The 19,360-nt window shown below is 42.2% G+C and overlaps 2 protein-coding genes across 2 annotated transcripts; one reads left to right on the plus strand and one right to left on the minus strand.

Moving 5' to 3' along the window:
• Nucleotides 1-2,540: 2,540 nt before the first annotated feature.
• spag5 (sperm associated antigen 5) lies at nt 2,541-15,437 on the plus strand. Its single transcript, XM_068727609.1, has 24 exons — nt 2,541-2,610; nt 2,688-2,816; nt 2,902-5,141; nt 5,264-5,456; nt 5,637-5,753; nt 5,913-6,005; nt 6,090-6,224; nt 6,768-6,887; nt 6,986-7,078; nt 7,443-7,577; nt 7,697-7,790; nt 7,893-8,040; nt 8,175-8,225; nt 11,323-11,497; nt 11,819-11,952; nt 12,210-12,378; nt 12,637-12,778; nt 13,227-13,464; nt 14,117-14,249; nt 14,382-14,462; nt 14,582-14,731; nt 14,833-14,907; nt 15,085-15,165; nt 15,294-15,437. The coding sequence occupies exons 1-24, from the start codon at nt 2,572-2,574 to the stop codon at nt 15,363-15,365; spliced, it is 5,037 nt and encodes a 1,678-aa protein (XP_068583710.1). The 5' UTR covers nt 2,541-2,571; the 3' UTR covers nt 15,366-15,437.
• A 1,650-nt stretch (nt 15,438-17,087) lies between these two features.
• On the minus strand, nt 17,088-19,074 carry foxe1 (forkhead box E1). Its single transcript, XM_068727610.1, has 2 exons — nt 18,917-19,074; nt 17,088-18,755 (listed from the first exon to the last, which is right to left on the minus strand). Exon 2 carries the CDS (start codon nt 18,733-18,735, stop codon nt 17,635-17,637), a length of 1,101 nt encoding a protein of 366 aa, XP_068583711.1. The 5' UTR covers nt 18,736-18,755; nt 18,917-19,074; the 3' UTR covers nt 17,088-17,634.
• Nucleotides 19,075-19,360: the final 286 nt, after the last annotated feature.

The raw sequence follows: 19,360 nt of genomic DNA on the forward strand, positions 1-19,360 counted from the left end.
ACTTTTTGTTTTTGTTTCTTCTTGTAGTTTATTACTGGTATAACTGCCTAGACCACCAGTGGCAGTAAATCCCTCTCCAGTTATGGCTTAGACTGGTGTGTTTTTGAGTCGGAGAGAGGAAGAGAGTGGTGGACAAAGGACACATTTCAATCTGTTAGATGCATGGATCTGCATCTTCAAAAAAAGTATTGAAATTACTAAGCAAATAATTTACATAACTTTAATGAGGTTTGGCTGAATTAAGGGTAACAATGACAACAATATTGTGACTCATCTTTGAGAAATATTTAGTAACCTTTATGTAATGGAGAGGGAAGGGTTTCGAATGTTAAACCTGGGACTTCAGAAATAATTAAACTAAATGTGGTTAAATTCAGGTAAAGTAAACAAGTGTTGTTGTTGTTTTTTACTGCAATTTAGCAGGTTAAATGTCAGCAAGTATTTTGACAGTGACTAATAAGAGTTATTTCTATGTTCATGCATACAATTGTAAAGAAAAACTTTGCCTGTACAGGTGCATCTTAATGAATTAGAATATCATCGAAAAGTACATTTATTTCAGTAATTAAATTCAAAAAGTGAAACTCATATATTATATATATTCATTACACACAGGGTGATATATTTCAAGTGTTTATTTCTTTTAATGTTGATCATGGCTTACAGCTAATGAAAACCCAAAATTCAGTATCTCAGAAAATTTGAATATTACATAAGACCAATTAAAAAAAGGATTTTTAATACAGAAATGTTGGCCTACTGAAAGTATGTGCATGTACAGTATACATTATGCAATCAATACTTGGTCGGGGGTCCTTTTGCATGAATTACTGCATCAATGTTGCGTGGCATGGAGGCGATCAGCCTGTGGCACTGCTGAGGTGTTTTGGAAGCCCAGGTTGCTTTGATAGCGGCCTTCAGCTTGTCTGCATTGTTGGGTCTGGTGGGTTAGGGTTAGGGAAGCATGAAGTGCTCTAAAATTTCCTGGTAGACGGCTGTGCTGACTTTGGACTTGATAAAAACAGTGGACCAACACCAGCAGATGACATGGCTCCCCAAATCATCACTGACTGTGGAAACTTCACACTGGATCTCAAGCAACTTGGATTGTGTGCCTCTCCACTCTTCCTCCAGACTCTGGGACCTTGATTTCCAAATTAAATGCAAAATGTACTTTCATCTGAAAAGAGGACTTTGGACCACTGAGCAACAGTCCAGTCCTTTTTCTCCTTTGCCCAGGTAAGACGTTTCTGACGTGGTCTCTGGTTCAGGAGTGGCTTGACACAAGGAATGCGACAGTTGTAGCCCATGTCCTGGAAAAGTCTGTTTGTGGTGGCTCTTGAAGCACTGACTCCAGCCGCAGTCCACTCCTTGTGAATCTCCCCCTTTGTTACCCTTTTTCTACCACACTTTCTCCTTCCACTCAACTTTTCATTAATATGCTTCTTTAGCAATGACCTTTTGTGGTTTACACTCCAATGACTGTCAAGTCAGCAGTCTTCCCCATGATTGTGTAGCCTACTGAACCACACTGAGAGACCATTTAAAGGCTCAGGAAACATTTGCAAGTGTTTTGAGTTAATTAGCTGATTGGAGTGTGACACCATGAGTCTACAATATTGAACTTATTCACAATATTCAAATTTTCTGAGGTACTGAATTTTGGGTTTTCATCAGCTGTAAGCCATAATCATCTTTAAAAGAAATAAACGCTTGAAATATATCAGCCTGTGTGTAATGAATCTATATAATATATGAGTTTCACTTGAATTGAATTACTGAAATATATGAACTTTTCGATGATATTCTAATTCATTGAGATGCACCTGTACATAAAGGCAGGGAAGTTGTAGATTTTAGGGTTTTAGGAAAAGTCACCATAGAGTAATGACAATAACCTCCTGTTGGGGGCAGCAGTGTGTGGTAGGACGCGTTACGTCCGCACAGTGCGTCACACAGCAACAGAAGAAGACAAATGGACCAATAATAGCGCTGACATTTGTGTTTTGAATGAAACGCGGTTGATGACTGCTCGACGGTAAGGGTTTGTTTACCCTATTCGCGTAGCTTTTGCAACGTTTGTTAAAGTTGATTGGTAATCGTTGGAAGGTAATGTGTGGCTTCACAGATAATAATTTGTTTAGTTTAAAATGTCTGTTAGCTGCCGATGTTAGCTGTTTTCAAATTAACGTGAGTTAACGTAGCTTATGTTAGCTAATGACTTCGGTAATGCGTTCCTAAACTAGAAGTTTGCTAGCCCTACGCCCTTGCTAACAGTACTCTTAGCAATACATTGTTTGATATCTTAGTGCTACGTTACATCATACATCCAAGCTAGCTTTGTTTAGTTGTTAGCTAACACTTATGAATGAGCCAATACGCCTAAAGTTACTTCTGGCCAACTGCCTGTGACGTTGCTCTATATTGTTACGTAGCGTAATATTAGCGTCTTAGCTAGGTGGTTAACGTGATTTCTCTGTAGAGACTGACTTAACGTTAGTGTCCACCAAGCTGGTTAATTAAAATTGTCGTTCTTTGCAGTTGTAAAAAGTTTCCCAGCACTCCAGAGTGATGTCCTCCAGGAAGTCAAGTTTCAGTGGGGAAGGCTTGGTAAGACTTTTGTGCACAATTTGTTGTTACATTATCACTGAACAAGCTAATAATAATTTGACTTTTGTTAATGTTAGCCTCCAAGCAGATGTGGAGAGCGTACCCCTCTGAGAAGTGTGGAGAATGAAATGCTGCATCTGTCAACTCCGTCATCGAGGTTCAAATCAAAGTCACTGCTCAGTGCTGATGCTGTGAAACCGACAACGGTGAGGTTATATTTTATATTTTGACATGCTCTTATTGTTTTCAATGTTTTTGTGACTTTTTCTTACCATTCATTCTAATCAACAGGGCGATGGTCCTCTCTGTGACCCTGAGGCCCACTTGCAATCTCCTCCATCCACCAAAGTGAATCAAATCAATGCTTCCACCATTGAAATAACTACTACTGAGACAGCCGGTGGACTTGGAGATGTAACATTTAAGTCCTTCATCTGTCCTGGTGGGGAGGTTGAGGTTAAAGGCTTCTTGGTGCGTGCAGAAGAGAGTATTGTTTTGCCCAAGGATCAGGCTATGAAAAACATGCATGAAACGGAAGATACAGTCATCTCTGACAGTATAATAGTTCCGTCCTGCAGTAACCACAAGGAACACCCCTATTACAATCCTGAGATGAAAGATGCCTCCTTGGCTGACTGTTCCTGTGAAGGTTCAAACACTACTCTGGCCTCTGGAGACTTGGATGATAGACGAGTCACACAAGATCCCAGAGCTTTTCTGAATGACTACCGTGGAAAGAAAGACATAACTTGGAAATCCTTTGTTTGCGATGGCGGTGAGGTGGAAGTTTCTGATGTCACCAGATTACAAGATGAGACCATTCCTCTGCCTAAGGCACAGCTGGTTGAACCTTTACAAGACAACAGTGTAAATTTAACAATCATATCTGACTGTGGCCAGCTAAGTCAAGTGGAACATGCAGATCATCCCTACTTTAGCAGTGAGAATGCTGTTTGTGCCATCACCACTTTCTCTGAGACCACAAATGGCTCTGAAAAGCCTCCTGATGGACTGAGTAAGGTAACCTTCAAGTCATTTAACTGCGCTGGAGGTGTGATTGAAATTTCAGATGGCACCAAACTTGCAGATGGGACTGTTCCTCTACCAGCTGATCAAAGTGCGACCTGCGCTGAGTCATACAATTATGGTATTGATCCAAGCATGTTGGCTAGTGACCAAGAGTGGCAAAACAGTAGCGATCATTTAGATCACCATTACTGTAAAATTGAAAATGACCCATTGAGGGAACCGTTACCATTCAGCCTTGATGTTGTGGAGGAGGTCAAACAGATGGTGGTACCTGATAGCCAGACTGGCAGACAAGAGGGCATTACATTCAACTCTTTCAGCAGTGCCAGAAGTGATGTTGAAATATCCGATGGCTTGTCTCACAAGACGTCACCTCTGCCTGACAAACAGGCTGTGATCTGCCAGCCCCTTGATGACAACAGTGTACCTATTTCCGTTATGTGGCAACACATTCAAGATGACTATGATCAACCTAAGAGCCACGTGGAAAACAATGAAGTTGTGGTAGAATCTGACCCACCAGCTATCTGTACATCTTCACCGACTAACGCTTCTTTAAAGGCATTGGATGATAAATCTGTTAACCGTCAAATGCAAGAAATGTCCAAAAAGGACTCCATGCATCCTGAGGACAGTGCATTGCCTTCAATGCTTCATAGAACAGAGTCTTCTGACTGCCGCCATCTTGCGACTTCGACAGAGACTCCTACACCTGTCGAAGTGCCTGTGGAACATGTATCTCAAGTGCAAATCAGCAATAGACCCCATGAATCCAGTGAGGCAAAAGACAGCGCTCTGGGTTCATCTGGAGATGGACCTGTGTTTTGCAACTCTGCAGAACCTCAGATGGAGAACCTCCCTGATGTTCTGAAAGTGCTGTCAGAGTGTCCCTCAGTAGCAGCAGCTTTTCAGTTTGGGATCCTCAGTCCTGTTGTTCGTAGAGCTTCTCTTGCTGCATTGAAGGCATTTAGGGGTCCTGCTTTGGACAATTTTGCTCTGGAGGGTGAAAAGAGCATGTTTGGTCCTTTTAACGTCGACCCCGCTGGCTTATGGGCAGAGCACATGGAGAGCCCCATGCCACGACCTCTGTTTAACTCTACAGCACTAGGTTGCAAGCCTCAGTCAGACCCAGTCACTGAGCCAGCTGGGGATGTGGCGGCAAAGCCTCGTGCAGTACCTCAGCCTGAAGCGGAGAAGCCGGCTTTGGACATACCTTTGATTCCAGATGGTCCCCTTCAGCAGCAGCTTCGGTGGATGGCAGAGTTTCTTTTCTTAGCATCGGGAAAGATGCTTCCTGCTGCCGTCTCTACTCCCATTCTGCCTCCTGCTGCTGTCACAGTCCCATCGGCAACAGCTACTTCTGCAGAATCCCACAGTGTCTGTGTGGGCACCACTCCTGTTAAATGGTTGGACCACAGCAGCAATACATCTGGCCAATTTGAGAGGAAGAGGAATATCTCTGTGGTGGATTCCTGCACGCTAACAGATCCTCTTCTGTGGAAGTAAGTCTAGACTCTGCACTAGTTAGATTTTTTATGTTTTTTGAATATGACATGGTTATTTCAGATTTCTGTGTTGTTGTTTTTTGGTGTCTCACGGTTTTCTTCTGTTGATGTGCTCTCAGCCTACCTCCAGGCAGCCTAGAGTGTCTCCCCAGACAAGAGCTGGAGCAGAAGTTAAGGTCTAGCATGATCCTGGTGGAGGCTCTTGTGCAGCAATTGGCTGCATCCAGGGCAAATGAAAGTCCTTCTGCAGGCCCTGCACCTTCAGACCTCAGGGAGAAACTGGTGCAGACAGACCACTCTGAACTTAATCAGGTAAGGAGACATTCAGACATCTTTTTAAGGGGCTGACAGTGGACATGTGAAGCATTTAGAGTTTGCACTTTGTAGTTATATTCTTTTGCTATGAAGATATCGCAGATCTCATTTATTTTATGGACAATTTTATTTTTTATTTTTTTTAATCATTGATTATATATTTTGTATTTTTCATAGACCACAATGTACAGAGACCTATATTTGGAGGCTCTGAACAGGATTGGTGAGTTGGAGTTGGATGGAAGTTCTCTACAGAACCTCATCCAGCGTATGCAGGACATGCAGGTCACCATGGTGAGACATAACACACACGTGTCTTCATCTATGTTGCAAAATTGTTCTACATAAAATGCTCTGGCACATGCTTTTTAATGATTTCCATTATTGTGAAAAGAATGCATTGACATTCCTGATTTAGATTTTTAATACCACTGAAATTCTTTTTCCCAACAGACTTCTTTGAGTGATGACACAGATGCTGCTTTCTCTAACATAAAGCGAGTGACAGACGTCGTGAGAGCGGACCATCAAAGCCTTGTTTCACATGTATGTAAACATGTTTCGCATGCTTCTGTGTAATTATCCATTGGGAACAAATGAGTTGATGTGTATTTTCTTTGTGTTGTTTAGTACGGTCAGATGAAGTCTGTATGTGAGAAAACAAAGGACACCCAGATCTCATTGATGCAGAAGGTAAAAGATGCTTTTCACCAAAGAGATGACATGAGGATGCAGATGGAGGATGCCTTCACAGCCAAGGAGGCGGTAAGCACAGGGACAAATCTCTTTAATTAATTAATGTGACTTAAGTAGTTCAATGTATGTTTTGTCTCTCGCGCCATGATTATTCCAATCCTTGAGTGAGCATTTAAGTCTGTCAAAAACATTGGGAGTGTGACTTGCTTTTTTTTAATCCTACTATATTTAGTCTTTTGGCACATCTTTGAACTCATAACACATGAAAGACATTTTAATAAACACAATGATAGCATTTTTCTTACTTGCCCAAAGTATGTCTTTACCAGATTTCAAATCTTTAGACCAATCAGAACAAATGTGGCATTTTTCCTTTTCATACTAAATAGAGTATTTCGGCACAAATGGGTTATAAACAAATAGAGGAAAAATATGACAGGCCTCTTAAAAATGAACACTTTATGTATAATAACTTCATGTACTGAAGTTATTATAGAGAATATTCAAACTACATTTTTATATTTCATTTTTCAAATCTTTATTGTAAGCGATATGCTGTTTGATTTTTGTAGCATTCTTTATTTAAGTGTGTTTCTGCTTGTCTGTTTCCAGGCCTTCAGTGCGATGGAACAGCTGAGGACACACTGTGCCACTGAAATCTCTGAGCTGGAGAGGATTGTGGGGTCTCAACGAGAACTTTCAGCTGCCCTAGACCAGACCTACCCAGAACAGGTACAGATACCAAGCAGAAACAAACCGCTGCTTTAATCTGTTCAGCATAACATTCATCAGAAAGTGTTTCATTTGTATTTCTTTCATTACTAACACAGGTCGCATTAAACCGGGCCTACACTGAGATGCTGAACTCTGCTTCTGAAGTTTTGTCCACAACCATGGATGAACAATCTACTTTGATGAAAGAAGTATGTTTAATATATATTTTGAAAAGACTCAAATAACTGCTGTTGGCAAATCTGCACACACACACACACACACACACACACACACACACACACACACACACACACACACACACACACACACACACACACACACACACACACACACACACACACACACACACACACACACACACACACACACACACACCTTAAATTTTGTTTCAAACCATTTTGTTTAAATTGCAGTTTGATCTCTGACATTTACTCACAATTTAATAACACCATAGTATCTTCATATCATTTTGCTCTCTTATGTGGTGTTTGAATGGTGGCAGCATTTCCTTTGTTTTAAATGCATTAATGCTTTTGTGTGCTCTTTTCACAGCTCTGCAGAGTCAGAGCCCTTCTGCAGAAAACTGCTCCCATGCTTCTGAAGCTGAATGAGAAGGCAGCTGCTGCTTTGAGAGAGAGGGACGAACATCTTGCTGCGAGAGACCAAGCTGTTGAAGAGAGAGAGCAGGTCCAGTGACTGTCTTTAAGTTCATGTGGACACTTCCTGTCTCAAGGCACTATATCTTTATGATTTTGTACAAGTCATTAAGATTTTTTTTTTTTTTTAAATGAACTTGTACTCAACAGATTGAAGAGGAACTTCAACAAGCTAATATGAATCTCCAAACTGCCACAGAAGAGATTAGTGACTTAAATCTGCAGGTGACAATTCTGACCACAGGTAAAAACTTGCTTTGGTTACTTAATTTCTGTTTTCAACAAAGTTTTCTTCTTTATCAGCCTGTAGAATTGTTTACACGTCTTTCTTTTCGTTGAATTTCAGAAATGGGTGTGCTTCGTCAGAAGCTGATGGAAAGAGAGGAAGAGCGGGGTCTGCTGGAGAGGAAGGCGACGGAGCTGTCTGCCACAGTTTCCTCCGCTTTGGCCTCCTACACCTTCCTGGAGCAGGCCCTTGCTGCCGAGAGTACAAAGTATGATCTTACAACAACTCAAATCCGTTGATGACACGCTCAGGAATATAAAAGAAAATGCTACTAAAACATTGTCATATAAAGAAAATACTCACTGAAATATAGCATCGGGCCTAAAAATGTTGTCGTTTCAGGTTGCAGCAGTCATGGAAGGACATCCAGCTAGCCAAGGACAGAGCAAATGAGTAAGTGGTAACAATAGAGATGACACAATGGCTTTCAGGTTGTAATGGTTTATTATGAAATGTTGAGCAAAATCACAATGAAGACAAATATGATTTAAGACATTGAAAGTTTATACCTGTAAAAAAAAAAAAAAAAAAAACTTTCAGTCACAGACTTCTTCATATCTCTTAAATTAACATTTGTTTCTAGATGCATCCATAGGCCCATTTAGTAAAATTATGTATTTGGGTATTCACACTTTCTGTTTTCATAAACTGATTCATAAGTAGTGAACCTGCTGCTAAAAAGTTGTCCTCAAAGTTGTCTGTATGCCGATAAAGAGACAAGTACAGTATTTTGTCCTATTAGGAATCCCAACACAAGAAACACCAATATTTGGCAACCTATACAGTACTCACTCTGCTTCCTGTAAGCCAGAACCCCAGCCTATAAAAGGAACTGAGAACATAGTGGTACATCTTTCAAACTCCCAAATGCCCCGATTGATCGTGCAACGTCCTCAGCACCTCTTCCCGGATTTTGGATGGGACCACAACCTGAGAAACAGGATTACCCACAACGTTCTCTCCCCGTGGCACCCATTTCCTCACCAACAAATCATCTACTAGCAGATAACCTTTTGCAGCACTCTTCCCATTGACACTCGAGATCACTTGGTCGAACGGCTCACCAAGCGCAGGATCAGCCCGTTGCTCTGCCGTCAAGTCGCTGCGGGAAACCGACAAAAGAGTCTGGTGTCTCCACAGAGAAGGCCCCACTATCGTCTGAGATAGTCTGCTCAACCTCAGGTTCCGCCTCCCCACGGCACATAGCCTGTGTGACTGCGCACGCTGTAAAAACATCAGGGGAAACACTGCACTCTCATCAGGTATTTCCGCAACAGAGGGAGAAAATGTTACCACAGGAGGTGGTAACATTTTCAGCCCACACGCGACTACCAGCCAGGTCGTTCCCCAAAATGATGTGCAGGCCTCTAATTGGTAATGCGGGACGCACACCCATAGCGACCTCACCCTGAACCAAACCACAGTTGAGCTCCAATTTATGTGCTGGAACAGGCAACGCATTTAATCATCCCCTGCATCAGAATCCAATCTCCCGTATCAGTACCCTGTGAGAAATGCAACAGAGAACTCAATGAAAGAATCCAAGGCCCATTCCGGTTTATCACGGCGAGGACCGGCTCCCTCATCCCATCGTTTTCCGACTGTTCGAAAATTACTGCCACTCCCTCTGTACAGACCATCATCCCGAGGCCTGCAATCGCGGTTACCACGGTGCTTCAACACATACTCGTCAGCAAGAGTGGCTGCTTCTGCCGCCGTCCTCACTTCATGTTCATTTAAGTACGTAGCAATGTGACTGCTCCAGAACTATCAAATCATACAAGGCATCATAAGAATGAACCCCCAGTGAAGTACACCAACGACTGAAGTGAGTGATTAGCTCCCTGGCAAACTCCGTGTGTGTCTGTCTTCCAGACCGCTCCCAAGTCCTAAACCTCTGGCGATATGCTTCAGGCACCAACTCATGGGCTCTTAGTACTGCAGCCTTGACAGATGCATAACTCTTACTTTGAGCTACACTGAGTGCGGAATAAGCTTGCTGCGCCTTACCTGCGAGAACGCACTGCAAGAGTAACGTGCGGTTAACATCCGACCAATCTCTACTCTCAGCTACACGCTCAAAAAGCGAGGAAAAAAAGGTATCCGGGTCTTGTTCACAAAATGGAGGAATCAACCTCAGATGCACGCGAAGGCCCAGCAGCGACCTGCCTCACGCCATCAACATCACTCAAACTGCGCTCTTCCAGTTAGTCTTTTAATTTCAATTTGCAGCAAGAGTAACTCTTTGCGCTGCTCAAAAGTTAACTCTGGAACATTACCCGAGCTTCACTAGAAACGGATGCACCAAACATGTCTGCAACGGACCCACCAGCATGTAGTTTAGACTGGAGAACACCCACGTCAAACAGATTTTCTTTAAGATGTTTTTCATGTTCTCCTTCAAGCTTTTCCCCCCCACAGCCATCTTAAACTGCTCAATTTTCTCCAACTGCTCTCGTGAACAATGTTCCAATAACTCCTCTGATGGAGCTCTCAAAAAAAAAAAAAATAATCCTCATTTACACCTGCCCGAACCACAAAACGAAAAGTACAGAAGGAAATCCTTTTAGGCTACTCCACAGCCAGCAATCAAACGGCCAATACACAGCCAAGCGTCACCGTAATCCCGTCCCTCTAACCTAAGCAGAGACTAACTAAACCTACCCACCTGGAGCCTTGGACGTGCCCCCGAGACAACTGCTCTAACCACTTTCACACCACACTATCAGAACCCCCCAACGACCTCCAAAGGGAGTCCACTCTTCAGCCTAACAAGGACAGAATAACAGCAATTTACTCGCCATGTAAAAAGGACCACCCAGACTCTGACCAAAATCACCAACATAACAACTCGGCAACACAAACACAAAACCAAATTAGCCTACTTACCAGACTCAAATGTCTCCCATCAAGCAGATTGCGCAACCGATCAACACATGGCATCCAGCCTACCATGTTAGCTGCTACTGATTTTACTCAATGCGGACACCGGGTCAACTAGAAGTGGATGAGCCCCCATATGTCACAGCCCGGCTCATAGACTAAAACAAGAACAGGGAAACAACAAGCTAGCGGCCAAAAAGAAGCAATTTATTTGTCTCGCCAAACACAAGTAGCACAATGTTCACAGCAGATTACACCACGGCAGCACCAACGGTCGTGAGCCCGCCAACAATGATCTTCCTTCAGCTCCCTGCTGCCAACTGAAAAGGGTATTTGTAAGGCCCCAGCCACACCGGCACAGGTGCTGCTCATCCGGCTGACGAGCCTCCAATCAGCACCTGCAACACAGGAAACGGGCTACGGGCCACCCAGAGCATGATAGGAGGAGGGTCGTCACAATTTGAAATGACTTAAATGAAGACAGAAGAATGGGGCAACATTGTTCTCTGAGAGCAAAACTTGCTCACTGCCACACATCTACAAATGTCACCTAAAACACTGCAGCTAATGCCCCCCCGCCTGTGTGTCGTCTGTGCTTGTTTTGCAGGTTGGAGATGTCACTGGGTCAGTCGGAGCAGCGTGCATCTGAGTTCAGTCAGGCTCTGGCTCAAAGCGAGGAGCAGCTCAGTCAGCTGCAGGTCCTCTCACAATCCCAGGAGATGCAGATCCAGCAGCTCCAGGAAGTTTGCACACAGCTCAATGGTGTGCGGGAGATGAACGAGGTAAGCTTTGGGATTTATATTCTTTACACTCGCATAGTTGGAATGTTTCTGTGATTTAAGACCATCTTACTACCTTTTATTGTCTGAGAAGACTGAAGCATAACATCATTTATTTAAGTTTATATACCCCATCTGGTTGTAGTCTGGTTCTTACTCCTTATACACTTGTGCCATGAGCCAACATGAAGCTGAGTTCCAAGTAAGATGCTGTTATCATTGTGTGTGTGTGTGTGTGTGTGTGTGTGTGTGTGTGTGTGTGTGTGTGTGTGTGTGTGTGTGTGTGTGTGTGTGTGTGTGTGTGTGTGTGTGTGTGTGTGTCAGTTCTTACAGATGGAGAATGAGTTTGCAAGGGAGCAGATGGCGGAGAGTGAGCGTATGCTGAGGGCCAACCTGCACGGCCTCAGAGAGAGGAACATCCAGTGTGAGGACCTAAAAGGAGAACGTGGCCAACTTCAGTAAGTTCAAGTTAACGCCCACTTTTTTTTTTGCTTTGCCTACTAAGTTATTTGTACCTTAATGTAGGTATCAGCAAATATGAAACAAAAGTAAATAATGGGTTATTTGATTAAGATAAATACTCAGTCTCTCGGTGTGCATATACTGTGTATATATATATTTAAACTTGAACAAATATGGTGCTAATCTTACAACAAATTCAAGCTATCTCACATTTTGTCCGTGTGCCAAATGATAACTTGTATGTGTGACGTAGGCTTGAGAACAGGAATTTGCAGGAGGAGTTGGAAACTACGAGGTCCAGAGCCGATGCAACCCAGCTGGAGCTTGGACAGAAACTGTCTCAGGCGGTCACTGAAATTACTTTGCTGCATCACACACTGCGAGGACTGACCAATGAACTACATACAGCTCTCAATGAGCAGGTAACTCGTAAGAACTGCCTGATTTCACCAGCTTTTACTCACTGTCATATCTGTAAATGCTTATATGCAAGGCTATAACTGTATTTCTAGTCGACTGCAACACTAGTTGTGTTCAAGTTCATGACTCTTCAGTTCTCTTTACTTTTGGTGTCAAACTTCATGGTTTACAAAATTAAGAGAAATACTGAAAAGAGTTGCAGGTAAAAGCACTGTGGAGAAAATCTTTTTTTTTTTTCATACAGCCTTGTATGTTTTCAGAAACCAGAACCACAGAAGGACTCTCAACTACTCCACAATGTGGAACGTCGTCAACCCTCCAGCTCCTTTGTCGACAGTATCATGGTTGCATTAACTGCTGAGAAGGAGGAAGACGTCTCAATAGACACACCTCCTGGATCAGGTACTGTAGCTCACCCCGCATGTGACTTGAAGTGAAGCTCATGCCCTAAAAAAGGCTGGCTCGGATCTTTAATAGACAAGAATAAACTTTACAGATTTTCTTTGCCTATAAAGCAGCCAGTTATTTAGCTTCTATTTGTTTTTTTAAACTGTGAACACAATTAGCAACTTTCTGACTGTCACATTGATGCCGGTTAAACCCATGCTGGTGGTCAGTCTGACTGGTTCAAGGTGCATCGTCCAACCTTGCTCCATGATCCTCCTCCCAACCTGGGTCCAAAAGAGTTATTAATTTGCAGAGATGGCATCTTAGTTACAGGGAAATAACTGAAGGAAATTCTAAATTGTGCATCGACATCTAATTAAACATCTCGAATACAGTTCAAATGGAGCGTAAATGTCAACTTTTGGCAATCAAAAATCTAAGTTGTAGTTCACTGTCCCATCAGACTCGCCCGGGCCACCACAGTGTGACACTTTGTTCAGTGAGACGAGCGCCTTCACACGAGCAGCCGTCACCCCGAAAAAGAATTTGAACTCGGTCGAGTTTGAGCCCGAGGAGGACGAGCAGAGCAGCGTGGCAGAGCTGTTCGCTGACCTGGGCAGCACCGTCTCAGAGCTCGTCAGCACCCTGAAGCTGCTGCAGCAGCGTAAAGATGCCCAGCTGGAGGAGCTGCACAACACCATGTAAGTGCTGTAAAATGTGTGGTGATGAAATAAGGATGGCCTTTTTTTCATACGGGAATCTATTTATAGATTATGACTAATATTTAGTTAATTTTTTGGATTCATCGATTAACTGCTTCGCTGATAGATTACAAAAAAAAGCCCAACACAGGTTTCCACACATGATGTCTAATTCTGACCAACAAATCAAAAACAAAATATCCAATGAAATAAGACTCCAGCAAATGTTTGGCATTTTTCATAGAAAATTCATAGTTTTGATTGAGACTGTACTGCTGCTCCTAGTAGACTAATTTCAGTTAGTTGCTTGTGAAATAACAAATATTAACGACTAGTCTGTAGCATCAACTGATTTCCCTTTACCCTGTTTTACCATATAGTGCCTTTGTCAGAGGTTTGATACAGAGAAGGGGTGATAAAAAGGTTGTTAATGTAAAGAAGATTGCAGGATTTATTTCCTATGAAGTTTGCGTCTGAGAGGAATGTAATGGTGAAGCTGCCATGTTTTCTTGATATTTATTATATTATTTATACTCATATTCAAATTTCTTTTTAGAAAAAACATTTTTCACAGATGTTTAATGTAAAGTTGAAGGCGGTGGTGCATGTATGTCGACCTTCTATTCCAACATGATCTAATGCGTTGTTCCAGCTCTGGCCTGCAGGTGGAGCAGCAGGCTGCAAACAACAGACATGATGTTGAGGTGTTTGAGCTGAAGCGTCAACTCAGCGGTCTGAACAGCCTGTTTGAGAGAGGAAATCAGGCGCTACAGCAGAAAGCTCTGGTAACAACTACTGCACATGGTGTTGACTTCATCTATGATACCCAACAAAATTCAAAATGGGTTAGAAAAGAGCTTGTCGAGCTGAAGGACCACTGATAAGTCTCTTTTTAAAAAATGTGTGTCTTTACATAGGATGAGAAAACTGTGACAAAGCTGATGGCAGAAATACAAGAGACCCAGGAAACTCTAAATAAACACAAGATTGACAGCAACGTAAGGCACAAAATCCATATCTATGATTTAACAAACAATCCGAATACAATTGGCCAAATGTAACACTTTTTATTTGTTCGTTTTTTTTGTTTGTTTGTTGTTGTTTTTTTACTACACAGGAATTGCGGAAGGAGGTGGTTGAGCTTCGTCGGTCTCTCCATCAGTCAAAGGTGGAGTCTCAATTCCTGCGTGAGGAGTTGAGAAAAGCCGGTAGCCAATCGGCTAACCCGGCACATTTCATGGAAGAGAAGATCCAGTTATTGAGAGAGGTATGTTCCAGTCACTTATAGTGTGATAGTATAGCTATAATACTTTTTATTTTATTTTTTTTAATAATTGAGTGATTATCTGTTTGTTGTTTTATCTGTAGGTAGAAAGACTGAAGTTGAGTCTTCAAGAGGTGGAGCAGGCCAGAGTTAAACTCCTTGAAAGAGCAAAAAGACACGTAAGTATCAACTTGATATACTGTAGATACTGCTATTGCTCACTACATACCAGAGTCTTTGTTTAACTTCTTGGAATAAATTAAGAGTATCTTCATATGTTATAAAAGAGCTGAAGAAGTGTCATGGAAATGAGGACGTAATCCAGTGTGTTCATGATGTTGTAATGTCTCTCACAGCAAATCATCCACCAGACCAACCAGCAGAAAAGTGAGAATGAGCTTCAGATGTTAAACAAACTCATCAATAAAGTCAGAGAGGTGAGAGATGCTTTATATGTTGCTTCTGTGCCTTCTTCTGTTCAAGACTATACTGTCTACTGTACTATAAATGCTGAATTTATGTATGAATATTTGAGGTACTGATGGTTTTCATTTCCTCCACACAGACTCTGCTGTCTTTGCCGGTGGTCGTGAAGAATTGTGAACAACTCCAACAGCTTGTTGAATACATCGGCTGACATGTTTTGTTATTGTCACCCGTGTTCATTGTATTTATGTCTGTATTGTTTTAGCTTGTCCTCGCTGTAAGTGTTCCTATTTTAGTATGATTTAAATAAAGAAATTATCTTATGGATTGTCTTTGCTCCTTATATTTGAGATGTTTTTGTATTTCAAGGACACACTTGCATTGATGGAATTAAAAAAGGGTTTAAACATTTGTCTACCTTGTGTCAGCAAACATTTAAAATCGCACACAAAGACAGTTAGTTTTACATTTTTGCTGAAAACAGTTTTTTCTTGTGTCAGGTGTTAAACCTGTGTTCTACACCTGGTTTTGTTTTAATTTACGGTATTTGTTTACCAAAGCAGTTGATGAGTTCAATATCTTGGCCCAGTATTTAATTCCATCAGATGATTGGTTTAATGTAATGATACCTGGACCACACACCCTTCAGATTATCATGTTTGGTTCTTGGTCATGACGAGCAATATGCAAAATACAGAACTTCATTCAGAAGATTTGTTGTGTCCGCCTGCTGTGTTGATGCGGTGTCGATAATTAAATATATATTTAATTAGCAAAGAAAACCACTGCACTAACACACTTTAAACACCGTTTTAATATATATATATTTTTAATTTCCCCCACCCCACAAAAGTTCAGCAATCACCAGTAACTTTTGGCACCGGGTGCCTTCATTGTGTTTTTAATCTACTAACGAGTTTATCTTCAAATGTGGATGGCTGAAATCTTAATGTAATTATCTGTTCTTTATTAATGTCAGGTATGCCATAGATTATACCTGAGTTTGCTTGAATCTCTGTGCACTTTATTTTAGATATTGCTTGTATAATTTATAGTATTACATAATGGCACTGTTTGAATATTAATTAAATTCTTTCTTGGCTACCATTTAAACCATAACTCAGGCTGGTGTTTATCAAACACATTTCCGTTGCTTATCAGCCTTGTTGCTTTTATCTTAAGTGCAGGTCTTAACAATAAATACATCATTATCATTGTCCTTCTGAAATTATAATTTGACACTTACTGATTAATGCTATCCTCATTTGATCCACATAGATTTTGAGATTCAGTGGCACTCAAGAAAAACTAGGACCCTTTCAACCCCCGCCCCCCCCTCTCATCTATCAACAAGGCTTCTTTTCTGATAGGAAAATCAAGTGTCTTCACAATAATGAAGCGTTTCCTTACGAGTCTCATCTTGTCAGATATGCAGACTTTGTGTAAGGGAGGTCTCGCATGTTGAGATAAAGGACTTCCACTACTTCACTTTATAGCCTGAAATATCGAGTTACAAGTCAATTCATTTTCTTGATTAGTGGATCTGTGTGGTAGATTAACGGTCCGTCTGTCTAAGTGCTGTGTTGATGTCTCAACATGATAATTGAGGCCGGTCACGGTGAGTGATAATACTGTGGCTCCAGACAACACTTCAAACCAGCTGAGCTGAAACAGTGAAGAAAACAACGTGAGCACAAAAGAAAAAGATGTGTGAGGGCATTTTTTTCTGTTCCTGGAGACAAATGTCTTGATCTGTTCATCCTTTAAAATGTTGTATTTTATTTTGTTAAACTATTGCAAATATAACTGATATAGATAAAATATGTGGCAAACCACATTTTTCCCAATTCTGGTGTAATATTTTGGCACATTGTAACAGCTATAATACATCGATATTTTAAATATTTTATTCTTGAAGAACCAAAGTGCTATATACAGTAATTCAGTTTATTTCCAAAAAGGCAACCTAATATGCATTACATTACATGCAAATGTGCTAAAGCTGACATTCTTCATACAAGGCACTTATTGCAAAGCCGATGACCATGAAGCATAATAATTTATATTAATATTTCAAAGTCTATCATTTAAACTCACTAGTGTTGTAAATATTAAACTTGCACATTCAATTCATGACACAAAAAGAAGCTTGCAGCCACACAAAATATTAGACGATTGTTACACTTGCATGCAGGAGGCAGGAGGCCTTGACATTAAAATCCGAATTCATAGCGTGCATCTCAAAGTAAATTACCATCAACAATATAGAAAATGGGCTGTAGTGTGTGTGTGTGTGTTAATGTAGTGAATCACAGTTGTGTCAGGAGAGGTCTTTTCAGTTTTGTCCTTAACAAATGTCATGTACAAAGAAAAGCAATCATATTTGCGTGCAGAAATGTCTGGCTCACTGGGTGCCGTCTCAAGTCTCTGATGTTCTGTTAACAAGGTAGTGAGATGCTCGGATCTAGATTCTCAGCAGCTCAGATAGCAGACACAAACCTGTCCATATTCCCTGGGTATGTTGGGTGTCTCAGATAACCCCCAGTGTTGGCGATAGGACCTGCTGCACTGTTATACTGGGAGAAAGAGCCCAACTGCACTGGGGAGACCCTGCCGTAATGATCCATGGCCTCCACAGACCCATGGGCTGAGGAATGGAGGCGTCCCGTCGCTGCATACCCTTGGGTGTGGCCCTGTCCATACGAGCCCTGGTGTGTATGGTGGTGTGGGTGGCCGTGTGGCCCGGGGTAGGTGAACCCGGGATGCGTAGAGGAGCGTGAAGATACGGACCCTCCGCATGGTTGGCTCTGGAAAGCTGGGGCTCCCAGGCTGCAGGGACTGGATCCGTTTGGGATCCCCTCGGGACTGAAGCTCCGTCCGGGCTGCTGCATCACCTCTGGCCCTTGACCTCCCAGCATGCTGGCTGGAGTCTGGTGTCCTATGAGGTTATTGATGCTGAACATGCGGGTCTGACCAGGTCCAAACCCAGGAGGAGAGGAAGAGGGGTAATATGCAGAGGTCAGCTGCTGCCCGTAGGCCGGACTGACTGTCATGTTGTTGTAGACTGAGTTGCTATATGCGGCTGATCTGGCAATCTGGACGGGAGAGAAAACTGGTGTCTCATGGACATATGCGGTGTAAGTGCTCAAGTCACAGCGCTTAAACCTCTTCCTGCGTCTCAGGAAGCTGCCGCTCTCAAACATGTCCTCTGCGTTCGGGTCCAAGGCCCAGTAGTTGCCCTTCCCTGGTCGACCCGGCTCTCTGGGGATCTTGATAAAGCAATCATTGAGAGTCAAATTATGACGGATGGAGTTCTGCCATTTTTTTGAATTGTCTCTGTAGAAGGGGAAGCGCTCTGTGATGAACTTGTAGATTCCCCCCAAAGTCAGCTTGCGGTCCGGGGAGTTGGCGATGGCCATGGAAATGAGTGCGATGTAGCTGTAAGGGGGTTTCCCTCGCTGGAGAGGTCTCTTCCTTCTCCGACCTCTGGGCTGCTCCTCTGACTGCAGTGGAGGGTTGGAGGCAGACAAGGTGTTGTCTGCTTGAGAGTCTTTCTCCACTTTGACCACCGGCATTGTCATAAACAGTTCAGAAATGTCCCCTAAAAGACAGAGTATAAAGTGAACTGAAAATGCTGCACTGTATTAGTACTTCCACAGTTTAGATGAACTTCCCTCTGATTAAATCCTGGACGGTGGAAATCAAATCAAGAGATCAGCCCAGCACACGATCCCGGTAGAAAGATTGCATAGAACAACTCACTGTCTTTATGTCCAAAATCCAGCAGTTCTTCAAATGCTTTTAAAGTAATTAGCTCTTCAAAAGAGATCCGATTTCAATAAGTGCCATGCTCATTTATTCCCAGTTTGTTGTCAGGTGAAGTTGAAGAGTTAAGGTTTGAGAGTGCCATGCATGATGTTTAAGGTGTGTGTGAGAATGAGTCATTCAGTGTTGGAGTGTATCTCTACGGAGCACCTGAGGGGCCACACCCCCCTACGCATCACATGCTCTTGACATACCTGAGCTCTGTAAGGGTCTATTGTTCACGTTCGACAACGTCTGCATACTTTGTGGTGGAAATTTCTATTTTTAAAGGATTTTTATGTATTTTAAATGTAGCTGGAATAAATTTCTGTCCTTAAATGTCAAAAAAATCTAGCATCCAAATCAAGATCTACTTTTCGATTTAGGTTTTACTAAGTTTTA

The sequence above is a fragment of the Cebidichthys violaceus genome, unplaced genomic scaffold (assembly GCF_023349555.1).
Source record: "Cebidichthys violaceus isolate CVI_PGR_0920_01 unplaced genomic scaffold, fCebVio1.0.p SCAF_4, whole genome shotgun sequence".
Classification (NCBI taxonomy): domain Eukaryota; kingdom Metazoa; phylum Chordata; class Actinopteri; order Perciformes; family Stichaeidae; genus Cebidichthys; species Cebidichthys violaceus.